Consider the following 15787-nt stretch of genomic DNA (forward strand, 5'->3'; position numbering starts at 1 on the left):
GTCAGGTTGGTGTTGATGTAATGTTATACATACACATATCACTGTAAGAGGTCATTTAGTTGGAGTGACATCTGGCCTCATTTGGAAAGCTAGTTCCTAAGAGTTCCACTTGGTGGCAGCAGCACTGCCACAGAGATTGTCCAGACATTACTACTGCATTTCCTCCGGCACATGCATTGTTTCACCCAACTGATCAGATCGTGGCAACCAGTGTGATTTTACCATTACTTGAGCTGAAATTTACCTTAGAAAAAGGCAGTTTAGACATTTTATTGCTTGTACCACAGCAGCTAAGACTCTTATTCCCTTTCTCTCTTTCCCTGACATTGTAAGGCAGTTCCATTATAAGGAGAAGCAGTGTGATGAAAAAAACATTTCAATATTCAGTACAAAGGTAGGGGTAACAGACAGCAGCACTGCAGTGATGTACTGTAGGTCAAAATCTGAATAAAGAATAGTACATTTTCTCGACATTGTGTTTATCCATGGAGATTGGCTTCTGGCTACGTCCTCTGTTGGACACATCTTTCAGCTTGAGAGGTGACAACTCTCGTTTTCAAAACTGCCACCGGTGTCTGAGACAACCTGAATCCTGAAATCACAAACAATCCAGACTCTGACAGAGAAACCATCTGTGATGACTGCAAGTCTGCAGAGGGCATCTGCTCTGTTGTCATCTGGTAAAAACTGACTTAAATAGGTATTACCTGCACCGACACACAACTGAGGGAGTATCTTAAAATCAGTCAGATCTCTTTTTTTTTTCTCACCATTTCTCCATGCTTCACTTCTGCTAAGATATCAGGGGAGCGAGGCAGTTTCATGTGCCAGGAGTGCCGGTCCTGGCTGTCTCTAAAGGCAGTAATTAGGTGTTTACTCACTGCAGCTTTAGTTTGGCAGGCCCCAAAGGTAGGTTGTCGGTGAGAGGAGCTCACAAATGAGCAGATTCGTCAGTAAGAATGCGTCAGAGATAGAGACAGACAAATCAGAGAAAATATGGAAATAGGAGAAGTTGTGCCTGTGATTGAACACCCAGAAGAGATACTGTATGTGACACGGTTAATTATTTCTGTAGTTATTAATGTGCCTGTCTGAGAAGTGCCACCTCATTTCTGGCACTTCCCCAAGTGGACACTGGCTACGTGATGTCGTCTGCTTTCAACAGATGATGTCTGGACTTCGGAGCTCTCGTTTCTTTTCACTTGCTGGCTTTTCTTGCAATAATGAGTGTTCTGAGCTCAGTTTCCACAGCCCCCACACACTGCGTGCTGTGGACGTTCAAAACAGACAGATGAAACACCTCACTATGAGGTTTTACTGGCTGTAGAATTGGCTCTGTGCAGAGATCACTATATATTCACCTCCTGTCACTGTTACCATGGCAAGGAAAGGAAGAGCTCTGTCTACAGAACCTCCACTGCAGCCATTTCCCTGTGCTGCCTTCACATCTCGCGGTTGCCATGGAGACCAGCAGAACGAGCATGACTGCACTGTGCGTCAGACATGCCGGAAGGGGCGACGTGATGTGCTTTTCTCCCTCACTATGGCTTTCACTCTGCTGTGTCAGAAGCTCTCAACTTCAGCATCACTGATTTGTTGCATGGCTTGGCAGCACATGTAGGGGCATGTGCAAACACACAGAGCACAAGGTGTTACCGACGAGGGAAACACCTGCCTCAGGTGTTTGTTGAATATCAAGCCTGAGTGAGGTGTTAATTGCTAAATGCCACTCAAAGGCCTTTCTAATTGCCTGACATCATCCCTGTGTGCTCACACATTTGCTAGAGTCCTGCAATAATATTTGTATAACATGACACATTTCTCTGAGAGACATTTTGAAATGTTGTTACAGCATTGTTCTGTGTAGCTGATACTTTGTGGAAGTGGCCTAAATGCTACGCAGACAGCTACACAGTCCTACAATCCGTCTTTCACAGTGATCAGTGAAAATACAAAACTGGTGGCCCTCAAATCAAAGCTTCTTACTAGATCTGACCAGTCACCACGAGATTGGCAGCCAGGACAGTGGTCCCGTCTTCTGAAGGTCAGTTATTGGATAAGCGTGTCTTTGATTTATTGACTTGGAGGAAAGAGCGGACCGGGCCAGCGGTGTCGCTGGGCGAGCCGTGGAGCTGTCCGTGGTGCTGAATTCCTGCCTCTGCATTCTCTCACTGAGTGCTGATCTCCATGAAGTGGCACATGAACCCAGGCAATAACCCTTGACTTGGCAGAGCCGTTCAGAAGAGAAACCAACCAGCAACTGTGTGGGCAAACACACTGGTTATAGCTCTGATGGTGATGTCACATGGATGCTATATGATTATAATAGAGAATATACATATATAATATTTCTTTACTATCGCTTTAGTGATTATTTTGCTATCATAAGTTTCAATAATTCATTCTGTGTTCTTATTTACTTTACAACTTTATATAGTTTAGCAGATATATAGTTTGTGCAACAGTATGCAACCTTTATATCTGTACTTTGTTTATAATTTGTATTTATGACCTGCTTTATCGTTTGCTTTCTTTTCTTGTTTTTATTTGATGCTCCACACTTCTATCCTTCCAGTAATACCCACTACGGCAGGCAACAACGTTGAAATTGAAAATGTCTTTTTGTTCTTTTTTATCTTGTCCAGATCTATCCGGGAGCAGTGGAGCTCATGCAGGTTATAGAAGAATTCATCCACATTGTTGGTTTGGGCATGAAGGATTTCCACAATGCCTATCTGATGACTGGGAACTTGGGTAAGAATCAGCCCACTTTACCTCCCTCACCTGGTTTTACCATTTATTTCTGCTTGACATGGACATACAATCCCTGGGCTCTGCTGACTCCTTGTGTCAATTTCCCCACCATCTTTAATTTAGGATAAATGGCGTGTGGTGTGTGTGTGTGTGTGTGGGGGGGGGTTGATTATAGCAAATCAATAATGGTAATTAAAACTGAGCTAAAATGTGCTAAATTACTATGAAAACACTTAACACCCACTCCAATATCAAAAGCGTGCAGTGTAGGAACCCCTACAAGAGAAGAGCTCTTCTTAACTAGAGCTATAAAGAAAAGATACACACAAGATATTTTTGTACTCTTCTAATATTTTAGATTTTCCAGATTTTTGTCACTTTCTTGTGAGATTAGCAGTCCTGGAAAAAATATTGTCGGAGCGTCTGATAAAAGGCTATAAAATTGGAAGTGAAATTAGAAGTTATTCTTTGCAGCTGTAATGAGCTTGCAAACATTTTTTCTGCACCACTGATTGTGGTCCAGATTATAACTCCCCTTCTTTGAAAAAAAAAGTCTCTGGATATGAGTCTTTGAGCATTATTTCCTATTCCCTAATGTTCTCATGGGTTCTTTTCGCTTCTGTCGCACGGCTTCTTGGATGATGTGAGGTCTCTGTGGCATTTCATTTCATACTCAGCCATAAATGGTGTCTTACTGGAATGGAATAATAGAGTTGCGGTCTTGATTTATTCATACAAGTGAATGTGAGCATGTACAGCTGTGCTGGTAGGCAATTCTTCTGAGGGAGTGAGGTTTCTTCCTCGTATTCTTTACAATAGCAAACGTTTGACCCACTTCTATCAAACACTCACACTCAGTGGCTCTTTATGGTATATGATTTCCATAATGGTGACTGTTGTAGGTAGCCCCCAGGAATAGCACACCAAACATGGTACAATGAACGCAACCATCAAAATGCCATTATAAAACACAGTGAGAGGCAAATTAAGTAATGGACACTTGGAAATAAGGCTTGAATACATTTCATATTGCCAAGCATTAATGACTTATTTCACAGATGTTAGAATATTTCTGTGCCTTTCTCCCGTTTTATACTTCTTCCAATTTGTCTTAATGCTAGTCGTCCAATCTCACTGCCACTGCCTTCTCTTTGTGCTTGAAAAAGCATTAACACACGACCCCTGCTTTATAGACGATATGCAATCTACTCTGTGAAACCAACTCTAGTAAGTTGATGGTTAAGAGTTTTATCCTGATTCATACCAGTTCCTTGAGCAGCAGTGTATTTTGCGTAGCTAAACCTGAATATGAAATACTTGACTCTTATTTTAGAGTTCAGCCATGTGACTCTCTGGCCTCAAACATGATATGTCAGAAAACATGGAGGGATGATGCCACTCGGCATTGTGTGTCAGTCTTAAAAAAGTAGCCACTGGCATAATCAGGGCACCTTCTTGAAGGACAGCTGCAGTTATTGCATCTTGGGTTTTTTTTTTTTTTTCATTTTCTGCAAATACACATATTTTACTGCTGACTATTCTCTTAGCGTTCAATCACTTTTCACATTTTAGAATGTTTTCTAGTTTCATTATTTCCTATTGATTTCATACAACATGAAAATTAACTTAAATAAACTTAAAACTTGACTGGGCAGTTCAACACAGTGAACCTGTCTTTATGCCTTTTTCCATTAGAATTACGATATATTGTTCTGTAGTTCTGCATTTAATGGGGCATCCATTTAGAAATTGATTTGACGGAATTGGAAAGTCTTTCTTCCGCCGTGTAACATATGTTATTTTTACACAAATACATGCAGACATAATGTGGATTGTGATAGATAACCTGCACAGTTATTTTCATATGTGAACTGAAATAATGGAAAATACTGGCCGCCTGTAAGACGGGAGAACCTTATACAGAAACCTAAAATCCTGTGGTATTATGTTTGGCAATAAGTCAGTGTGTATTTGTGAATTTTAGTAAGTGAGCTAAAACACAGAGAACCGCTGGATGGACACAGAATTTGTTTCACACACCCAGATCTTGTCACAAATGACTCTGATTGCCTTGATGAGGAAACTAATTTTTTGAGACACAAGTCTAATTGTGGTGCTATTTTGGCATTACCTGCATGCATCAGAATGCATTAAAAATTATGACATAATTAATTTTGAAAGTTTAGAATTTCAAACTTACATCAGGTATAGATGTAGACTCATGTTAACATATACAACATGAGTGTAGGCTAATGAGGCATAAATATTATAGCCACGCTTCTAGAAAGATGAATTGTTCATTTGTTAGGTTTCATTAAATTATTTGTTTCTCTACCTCTCCGCAATAAATGTGAATATGGTTTTCAAACAGAGTGTGCATGTGACCTTCGAAGGCATTAGGAACATGGCTGCAGCTGCGGCTTCTGCTCCTCAACACTAATTCAAAATACACAAAGTTGACAACTCTCTTAATCTTAGGACACTACAATATATCTTTATTAAGTTTTAGCTCTTTTTAGAGTTGCCGTCCATCACAGTGGTATGTAGCATCCTGTACATTTTCACCCCATTAACAGGCTTAATGTGTAGGAAGAGAGGAAGTTCTTACTTATTTATTTGTTTTCTTTAGTAGCTAGCAGAAAAAGATTGATGAGGACTGAACATGAATTTTCAACATAATTTTATTCCATGAAAGGTTTGGGGAAAAGTTTTAATGTTTATACATTAAAAATATGGAATAAAGTTTTGATATGGCTCATTCAAAAAAAGACCTTATTATTTTCCATCAAATGTTTAAGGAACACGTGTGAACCTTTCAGTAAATAAAGCTGGAAATACCATAATTAGCATTGCGGTGATGCAGATCTGAGGCAGGCAGATTTCTCATGCAGCTTTCTGGAAAAAAAAAAAGCCATTCGGCTTTGGAGCAGTTACTTGAAGATGTAGCAGTAATGAGCTGCCTCTGGCTAGAATCAACCAGAAGCTCACTGGCCTGCTGGTGGAATAATACAAAGGTCTTGTTGGGTGAAATTTTGAATGCAAGAAATTATTACATGTTTTACCTGTTTGTTGTCAATATCAGAAAAAATTAGTTTTTTTTTATGTCAAAAATTCACACTAAGAAATAGGGTGTTCATTTAAAAGGTGCCAAATTCGGTTGCATTTTACTTTTATTTGTCATGGGATGCAGACTTTTAAGGATAACTATTTTACCCCCTGACACAGCCAAGTCTTTGGTCGCCAGCCACACAGTCATTTCAGCTCACACCACAGTGCTTTGTGGGGCTCTTTTGATTAAGGGAATGGAAAGTTTTGTAGATCCATCAGTGGAATCCAAGTGAAGTGAGCATCTGGCTGAGTAAGATATTGCGGTATCATTTTGTCACTAATTTATGGCAGCCTTTTGACACTTAGATAAATACTGGCTGTCACCAGTGCATCGTCCTCTGTAGTTCTACTTTTAGTCAAATAACCTTGACGGCAAAAGGCTCTCCACTTCAACAACTTATTTTCACTCCTTGCAAGCAAACACTTTGAGGACAAAGTCAAGCTTGGGACATGTTAGAACTTAAATTAAATACCGCTTTGAAGGTGGATTACATCATGCACTTTTGACATTTTTGTTCTAGCTGTCTACCGTGAGCATGTACTCCGTGGTCGAGAGATTATTTTGACGTTAATGGTGATTAATTGCAATCACGCACACATGAAATGGCTACAAATGTTGAGTGATTTGTTTTTTGTGCAAAATGTTTATGTTGTCTGACTTCGACAGTCAACTTAATGCTGAACCCCTCATGAGCACATTCAGATATAATAAGCATTGCTATAATTCCCTCTTATGAAAATGAGCCGTACAGAATTCTCTCATTGCACTAAATCGGTGTTCAGAAGCATCACAATTCTAAACGATTGCTTTATTTGTGCTGTGTAGCCCCATCAGGCAAGTGCAAAGCCCCATTTACCTGCAGAATTACCCAGAACCCTGAAAGGCAGTCTTCCTAGCACCCTGTTGTGTTTCGCAGTGCGCCTCTTTACTAAAGCCACCGACACAAAGACACACGAACACACTCACACACATAAACACACACACAAACACTTACCACTGCTGCTCCCAGCATCTGGTGCTGTGAACAGGCCTCTTTGCAAATGGCGGGTCTCGTGGAGCTCTGTGATTTCATGCCCGCTGCTGGATCATCACAAGACACACCTTCAGTGTCATAGATTTCACTCGCACATGGAGTCTTTCCAGATTTCAAATTGTATTACTGGCAGAGCACAAGGAACAATAGAGCTTTTGCATCAATGGTAGGATTAGCCTCAGATTCCCCTCGCTGAAGCATCACCTTACTGGGAATGGATGTGATACCAGGTAGAGAACAGTGCAGCTTTATCCTCCCCTTGTAATGCTGAGGCCTTTTCAGTTGATCCTGGGTATTTTCCTTGTCATTGCCTTAGTGTATGAACTGGCCCTTTATGGCACCTCAGCCGGGAGCTGAAAAAAGGAAAGAGCGATCAAGGAGATTACCTGTCTACCAGTTGTCATGTTCCAGTGGTAGTTTTGATTTTCACTTTGTGGTAAACGTTTACATGGATGCATTTAAAGACCAGATGGGAATTTCTTTGACATATAGCAGACTTGACCTCTGTACAATGAAAGTTTCAGCTCGGTTGTTTTCATATTTACACCTAATCTGCAATGTTCAAGTAGAGATTTAGCAGGTTAAACAGGTAAAATGCTCTGTTAAAATACTTTTAAAGTGTGAACAGAGTGTACGGCAGAGTGAAACTTTTCAACTGCAACTTCTCGTTTTTATACTTCAGTTTTTGCAAGGAGTAAGCAAACAAGATATAATAATCTGTAGTGACAGCAGAGCCAGGCTAGCTGTTTGTCCCAGTTTCCCAAAATGTCAAACTGTTCCTTTAAATGGCCTGATTTAGCAGTTGAAAACAAAGTTATTTGTGTCTCTTTTCTAGAGATTGTTAACAAATGATCCAAATCAGTCTAAAATTATGGTAATACACTGTATTTATGCAGAAGACACACTAAACAATACTTTGCAAGTAAACACATGCAGGAGATACGGAGATACAAAAGAAAAACACATAAACTTGCATCTGTGTGTGTGTTTGTGTGAGTGAAATACATTAATTCATAATTCACATGTGGGCAATGTGGCCTGAGTTAGGAAAAGTGATCTTGTGAAAGATAATTTTTCATGCGCCTAAGGGGATACTCCATGACACAATCTAACTAACTCATAAATACTCCAAAGTACATTGATTGTCCGTGTTTCCTCATTGGTCTGTTTGTTTGAATTCTGCAGTGGCCAGCATCCAGAGACTTCCAGCAGTGTCTGTGATGACTGACATCAACTTCCCCATGAAGGGTCGTAAAGGCATGGTTGACTGGGCCAGGAATTCTGAAGACAAAGTGGTCATCCCAAAGAGCCTCTTTGTTTCCCAGTCCTCAGGTATTTGAATGGATATATTTCACAGACCCATCCTACTTCTGGTCAGACAAATCTTTCTTCAGGACTCTCAGCCACATGAACAGTCCTCATCTACAAACCTCATATGTCGTAGCATATACATGTAAAGTTTACTTCTGTTTAAAAGCAGCAGTAGAGTTTCTAGAATCTGCAGAGAAAACTGTGGTGGGAATGTTCAATTACTGCGTGGTGAATACATTATGATGGATTCAGTGGCCACTGCTGAGGAATGGAAAATAAATATCTTGACATCTCAGCAAAAGCGGAATGATTTTAGTGAAATTGCTTTGTCTGAAGACTTACAATAAGATTTTCACACAGACACATCAGTCTTCTGAAGAAGGTATTTTCTTAATGTTTTATGCTACAATACCCCTTGTTTTAGGAAAGTGAAATAATGCCACACACCTTTGAACGAAGCCAGTTTGCTTGCCTGTGCTTGTTAAGTCACTGAGTTTGTCATCGACTCAGCATTTTCAGCATCCTTTCAAACAGTGCCAGTTGCCACTGTATATCGCACTCCAGAGCCAGACAGTTTGGTTAATTGGTGTAATCAGTCTTATCTGAAATATATCAAAGATAACAAAACAAGAGATTGATTAGGAATCTGTGCCAGCCACTCTAATTTGGACAGTGTGAGAAGCTGATTCTATAGGAGACTTTAGCACTTATCTTACTGGAGTCAACAAAGTCTGTAGAAGAACTCTTTGTCAAAAAAAATCTTTATTTCTTAAAGTGTTATTGGCAGATACTGTATTGGCACTACAAACTAGCAGGTTTACTTAAGCCAAGTGTTACTCCCAATTATACCTGCCTTGATTTATGAAAACTTCTGATTTATGTTATTGGAAAGCAAAAATTGGAAGGTATGGACATTTTGATTATTTACTTTTTAACACAAAATCTGGCAACACAATTCACTTGTCTAATGAGGTTATGTGATATTATAAAAAAAAGTCAATTAGACCTGACAATAGTGTTAATTAATGCTTCATTTTCTCCTTTAGATATGGAAGGATCGCCCGTCTTCATTTTGGGAACAGTTCTTTACAAGACTCTTGGACTCATGCTACCTTCACCAAAGTAAGAGCAGCATATTTCCTTGTCTGTATTTTCTGGTCTGCTGGCAAGGAGAAATATGAGACAGATTTAATCTTTTGGAAGCAGCAGAGGTGTCTACTTTTATACAAAGTAGTAGATCAAGTCTTAAAAACAGGCTGTGCCTGACTACTGTGTCCCTGAAATGTTCCACTTTAGAGGCATGAAATTAAAAGTTTCAAACAGGAAGGAAGAAAAAAAACAATTGGCTGTGCTGCTTCTATTGTATATTCTATTTTAAGTTAAAGTTAACAATTTCGAGGTTACTTTAAATTTTTTAACTCTTTATCTTGTATCCTTACTGCTAGCAAAGACCTTTCAATGTATATACAATGTGAAACTCAATGAGGGGTTTGTGTTAACTGTAGTTTAGTAAAAGAAACATGTTTACTGTAGCATGGAATATGCAGTTAATTAAGGATGACATTAGGGCCTGGAAAAAGAAGTGGGATGTTCCAAACAAACACCTGGTGTCAGACCTCAATCAACAAGTCGCTGGCACAAATGTCCCAAGGACACAAGGGTCATTCCAGGACCGACCAGGCCAGCTGTCGCAGGTGGAGCAGCAGCCCTCTGTGTGCGTGTGGAGAGGAGCTCATAATGGGACGCTGAAGCTCAAACTCTCTAGAATAACAGGAGGATAAGCTGATCTTCCGTTTGCCAAATTTTAAGTTTCTCAGTGCACTTTATACATCAGAGGGGAGAACTAAATAATATTAATAATATATTTCCATTTTAAAACAAGTCCAGAAAAACAACTTGTACCTTATGAACAAGTCAGATAAAACGATTCCCAGTTTAAGTGGTGCTGGCAGGACAGAGGGCTGCTGGAGTCTCAGCACTGCTTTCTTTGTGTAGCTGACTATTTTCTTCCTAGTGGGAAGGGCTCATGGATGTCAGATTCTAATAACAAGAATATTCTGTCAACTATACAATAACTGGAGATGGGTTTTGAAACAGGACTACTGTATAATGCCAGATTTTAAATGAGTAGCATGCAAAGAAACATCTAGTTCAGTTCAGACGAGCCTTTGATTTGTACTCTGTTTTCTGGTCTGCTTGGATGTTCTGAACTCCTGGCAAACATCCTGTATAGCTCCTGTGTCGTCTAATTGGCAGCTTTTTAAGTCCTCGTGTTATTTGGGTTAGCATTCAACAGAAGATGCACAAGAGAAAATACCTTAGACTGATACTTGGCAAATTTAAAAATTAATTTGAAGAACTTGGACTCTAAATTTGAGATAATTAGATTAGCCAGAAGAGAAGAACTTTAAATTCAAAATAAGAGCACAAACCCCAAATCAGCTTTTGATACCAGCTTTCCTTATAGATCATAAGTCTCACTGACTCTCACTTAAAGCTAAGCCTTATGTGTTAATGCTTCTTCGCAAAGCATAAAAAGAGTCCTCAAGTGTTTGAAGTGAAATCAGGGTTAAGACTTTGAACCGTGGAAATGTTTTAAGATCTTCAAACCTTTATATTCATAAGCTGAATATAACATTTACAGGGCTATACAGTATGATAACACAGGTAAGCTTATGTATCAAACGGGAGTCTCTGCTTTACAACATTGTTTTAAAATGAAGTAGGTTGTTCAGCATTTGACCCTCAATGAAAATTAAAGTGTGTGACAGGAACATCCAAGAAATTAGATATGTTTTCTAATTTTTTATGTTCTGTGTTTGACTCAGGAACCATACAGTTGTGAACTCCAAGGTCATTGCTGTGACTGTGAGACCTGAGCCCAAGGCAACGGAGTCCCACCTGGAGATTGAACTGGCTCACCTGGCAAATGTAAGCACCACAGTCATTCTGTCATTTCTAATCACAGTAACAGACATCTTCATATAGATCAGCAAATAAATATGATGCTTCTACATATGAATATTTTTTTTATGTCGGTTTTGGTGTGAAAGATGAAAGGTTCCCCTCTCAGTGCTTCAAAAAGAGTTTTTATCTGTTGATTGAACGTTCTATGACAATGGCCACAGCACATATCACCTCCCATTAGCCAGCACACAATGGTGGTTAATTGGCTCGATAATTAATTTGCAAGCATCCAGTATCAGGAGAGGGGACTGCAGTCGGATAATTACAAGGACAATCCCTTTTATGATCCAGGCCTTTTTATTCGTCTTGGAGATAAAGTGCATGTAAGTCTGAACGGGTCATCAAATGTGTGTGTGTGTGTGTGTGTGTGTGTGTGTGTGTGTGTGTGTGTGTGTGTGTGTGTGTGTGATAGTGTACACACTCCAATTAATGGTTACTATGTGATCCATGAAACACATTTTCAAAAGATCTGTGTAGAAAGACAACTACGAAGTTGATTTATAATGATGGTGATGATAGTGGCGATCAATAATCATCATAATTTAACTGATAAACATTTTGTCCTTTTTCTGCCCTCCAGGGAACAATGCACCCTTACTGTGCACTGTGGGACAGCACCATAATGTAAGTGGACATGCACTTTCATTTTTGTAACTTTTATTTTTACAGTTACTCGATCAAACATCAAGGTAATAGTATTGCTTTCTGTAATCCCCATTTGTTATAGTACTTCCCTGTCAAACCTCTAAAATTGGGTTAGTGTGCATCCTTCTTTCATCTTTAAAGATCCGAATAACACATATCTGTTGCACACTTCTTTGTGAAGAGCCTGGGTAACCCAATTGCACAGCAAACAAGCAAGAGAACCAGAGAAAAAAAAACCTGCAAGGCAAAATTTTACATTAAACCCTTATCATTTGGTGGTCAAAGTAATAGAAATACTTTATGAGATAATACAGCCCTCTACAAAAGCCAAGCTATAAATCAAACTCTTATGAAGCATACTGTATGATGTTTATGTTTTTCTGAGACGATCACACGTGTTGATTATAAGCCTGTGGTAATTTGGTTTGTGGGGTTTTTCTGACTCTTCAGTTACATTGAGTCAGTGTTGGTGAGGTTCTACAGATGCAGTGTTCCTGTGTTCAGCATATGCTGTCATGATTTCGTCAAGACCTTTAACCAAGTTAAAGAACCACTTGAGCTTAGAATGTGAGTCACTCGTGAGTCATAAGTTCACTCCTTTATATCAGAATTATAGAAACTTTCCTACAAGTAAACTGTACTCTACATTATATTAAATTAAACATGAATTAGCACTAGGTTTTGGCTTCAACAGACAATTTTTCAACCGAATGTCGATAGGGCAGCTTACAGAGATACAAACAGGCCAGATAGTCACTGTCTGGAGTGCTGGAGCATCAGTCATAAATACTGCAGAATTATGTAACATAGCAAAAAACTCTCAAAAAATATGAGGATATATGAAAAACACAAGAAAATTGCATTGGCAAAAAGAAACATCACACAACAACAGCGCAAACTAAAACCTTAAAAATTACCCTGGAGAAAAATTTAGACCATACACAAACACAACAACATTTAAACATTATAAGCATTATAAATAGAGTCATTGTATTGGGTCCATTATACTGTGCTGTAATGTATTTTCATTATTCTGTCCACACCCTACACATTTACACACCTAATTAATGCTTTTCTAAGACTTAAGTCTGCTGCTTGATACATATTCTTTTAAGTCAGGCTCTTTTTGCAAGAGTTTGGTGTTGTGATGCTGTTCAAGGTGATTCAGTGTCACCTTGTTTGCCGTGAAATGATTTTTGCTCTCGCACAGTGAAAATCTGACAGCAATGTTCTTGCTACAGTGTCACTTGATAAAACCAAAATTGTTGGAGGATTTCCACCCAGAGAAACTCAGCTTTTCCCGCTACATTGCATTGAGCTCTGTTCACTGCTTTAGCTGGGAGGTGACTACTGTTTACACTAAAAAAAGAATAATAGCTGATAGCTGCAAATTTTTTTTCATATTTTTTACTCATAAGCCTAAAAAATGTTTATTACTTATTCGGGATTCAAATTTCATAACCATGCACAAAGGATTCACAGGAAACAGTGCATGTATTCATTGGAAGTGATGCAGAAGACAAGTGCTGGTGCATTCCTCCATGTCACGTACTGTAGTGTGGATGAAAACATTTGGCGCTGAACAGACAACGTTGTTAAATGTAGTGAATGCTCTCAGCTCATGGTTTGTTTGGAAGCGCTGTAAACAGATATTGTTGCTATCCTTCTTTTGCATTTCTGACAAAGTACAGTAGCTGCTCAAGGCATGTTTGATTCCCCCAGTGGTTGATACGGGTTTTTTGAACCCAACTCGAGGACCTATATTATTAAAGCTACTTGCTGTTACCAATAGTAACCAGAAATGAAATCTTAATCTTAAACTCCAAGATCAATCTGGGAATAATAACACATAACACATTGCTGTGTAGCTTGTTACAACACAGTCATGTCCTTAGAAACTAATTATATTTAGGGTATATTTTATTTTATGTGTACTTATTTTATGGATTTCAAGTGAAGTTGGATGCGCAGTTGATACTGGAAATATTTTTGATTTCAGTTTTGCTTTATTTATGGAAAACATAACAGCAGCCAACTTTGAAATATAGCATGTGAATTTTGCATGGTATGTCCTCTATCACGGTATTTGAGGGCAACTGGTCTATTTTTGAACAGCAAAGATACAACTAGGACAACTCTGCTCCATTCTCTTTCTCTGACTTTCACAAACCAAGTGTTTAATGTAAGCATTTTTCTGCTTTAGACTAAGTCATTTCAAACAGAGCACCACTGATTGACTCCATGGTATTATTATCTCGTTCATTTCAAACAGTTGGGTCATCCTATTACAGAATAGCAGCCACTCTCAGGACTCATTGAGGGGGTAATACACCATCTGTCAGCCATGTTGGCTCAAACCAAATGAGAGTGCTTACTGTAACAATTAGCAGAATGAAAATGTTGTTCACAAGTGGAGAGCTGTGTCCTTTGTGTTTCCCATTGCACTGACTTGTTGTAGTCCAGATACAGAACATGAGAATACTGAGCTGAACACTTGAGCCAACTATAGTAAAGCTGTAAGACTGAGACAGCTGCCACACCCGAGTCTCTGCTGCTTACTTTCACAACAGGAGGGGCATATATATTATTATGTGACAACACTGATGAAGTTGAAGGTGAAACATTTATTCTGTTTTTGTTGTGTACAATTTTATAGTGAAAAAAGGAAAAGAGCACCATTCAAAAGCTGGGGCATATCAAGAGATTTGAACTCTCAGATAACCTTTACCAATGTCTCAGACCTTAATTAGCTTGTTAGCTTGTTAGGGCTATGGCTTATTGATAGTCGTTGTTAGGAAAGGCCAGGTGATGCAAATTTCAAAGCTTTATAAATACTCTGACTCCCCAAACCTTGCTCCAACAATCAGCAGCCAGTGGTTCCTCTAAGCAGCTGCCTGGCACTATGAAAATTGAAATAATTGATGCCCACAAAGCAGGAGATTATAAGACTATAAGAAGATAGCGACATGTTTTCAGGCAGCTGTTTCCTCAGTTCATAATGTAATTAAGAAATGAAAAGTTGAGGTCTGGAAGACCAAGAAAACCTTCCCTTAAGAATTACTCCAAAGATTGCTAGAGAGGCAGATCAAAACCTCTGTTTGAATGCAAAAGATTTAGCAGACTTTGGAGTGGTGGTGCACTGCTCTACTGTGCAGTGACACCTCTGCAATTACAGTTAGGTGTATAAGTATTTGGAAAGTGAGATAATTTTTGTAATTTTTCCTCTGTATTCCACATGAATGGATTTTAAACAAAGACATCAAGATGTGATTAAAGTGTAGACTTTGAGCTTTGATTCAAGGAGTTTTACAAAAATATCCCATTAACTTTTTAAGAATTACAGCCATTCTTATACATAGTCCCTAATTTTCAGAGGCTCAAAAGTAATTGGAAAATTGACTGACAATCAGTTTCATAGCCAGGTGTGGCCTGTTTGCTCATTATTTCATGACAAATTAAGCAGATACAAGGTCTGGAGTTGATTGCAAATGTTGAATTTGCATTTGGTAGCTGTTCATGGGAACTCTCAATATGCAGTTCAAAGAAGCGTTGATGCAAATGAACCCTATCAGACGGAAAGCAGAAACTTTAGGAGTGGCCAAATCAACAATGTAGTAGATTCTTAGAAAGAATGAATACACTGGTGAGCTCTGGAAGACCATTGAGGACAACTAAAGTTGATGATCGCAGATTTCTTTCCTTGGTAAAGAAAAATCCTTCACAACATCTAGCCAGATCAAAAAGACTCTCGAGGAGGTAGACGTATCAGTGTCAAAGTCTACAATCATGAGACGCTTTCGTGAATGTAAATACAGAGGGTTTATCATAAGGTGCAAATCACTGGTAACACTCAAGAACACAAAGGCCAGATTAGATTTTGCCAGAAACCCTCTAAAAAAGCCTACCCAGTTCTGGAACAAGATTTTTGGACAGATTGAACCAAGACTAACTTGTACCAGAATGATGGG

The 15787-nt window shown here is 38.9% G+C and overlaps 1 protein-coding gene across 3 annotated transcripts in view; it reads left to right on the forward strand.

Moving 5' to 3' along the window:
- adgrb3 (adhesion G protein-coupled receptor B3) overlaps positions 1-15787 on the forward strand; it is a 115797-nt gene that overhangs the window by 68689 nt on the left and 31321 nt on the right. For all 3 annotated transcript variants that reach the window (XM_040140138.1, XM_040140140.1, XM_040140139.1), the window contains exons 12-16: positions 2646-2754; positions 8082-8228; positions 9254-9329; positions 11036-11138; positions 11755-11798. In XM_040140138.1, the coding sequence (XP_039996072.1) occupies positions 2646-2754; positions 8082-8228; positions 9254-9329; positions 11036-11138; positions 11755-11798 (479 nt within the window). The remainder of the gene's footprint in view (positions 1-2645; positions 2755-8081; positions 8229-9253; positions 9330-11035; positions 11139-11754; positions 11799-15787) is intronic.

Source organism: Xiphias gladius, chromosome 11 (genome assembly GCF_016859285.1).
Source record: "Xiphias gladius isolate SHS-SW01 ecotype Sanya breed wild chromosome 11, ASM1685928v1, whole genome shotgun sequence".
In the NCBI taxonomy this organism is placed as follows: Eukaryota; Metazoa; Chordata; class Actinopteri; order Istiophoriformes; family Xiphiidae; genus Xiphias; species Xiphias gladius.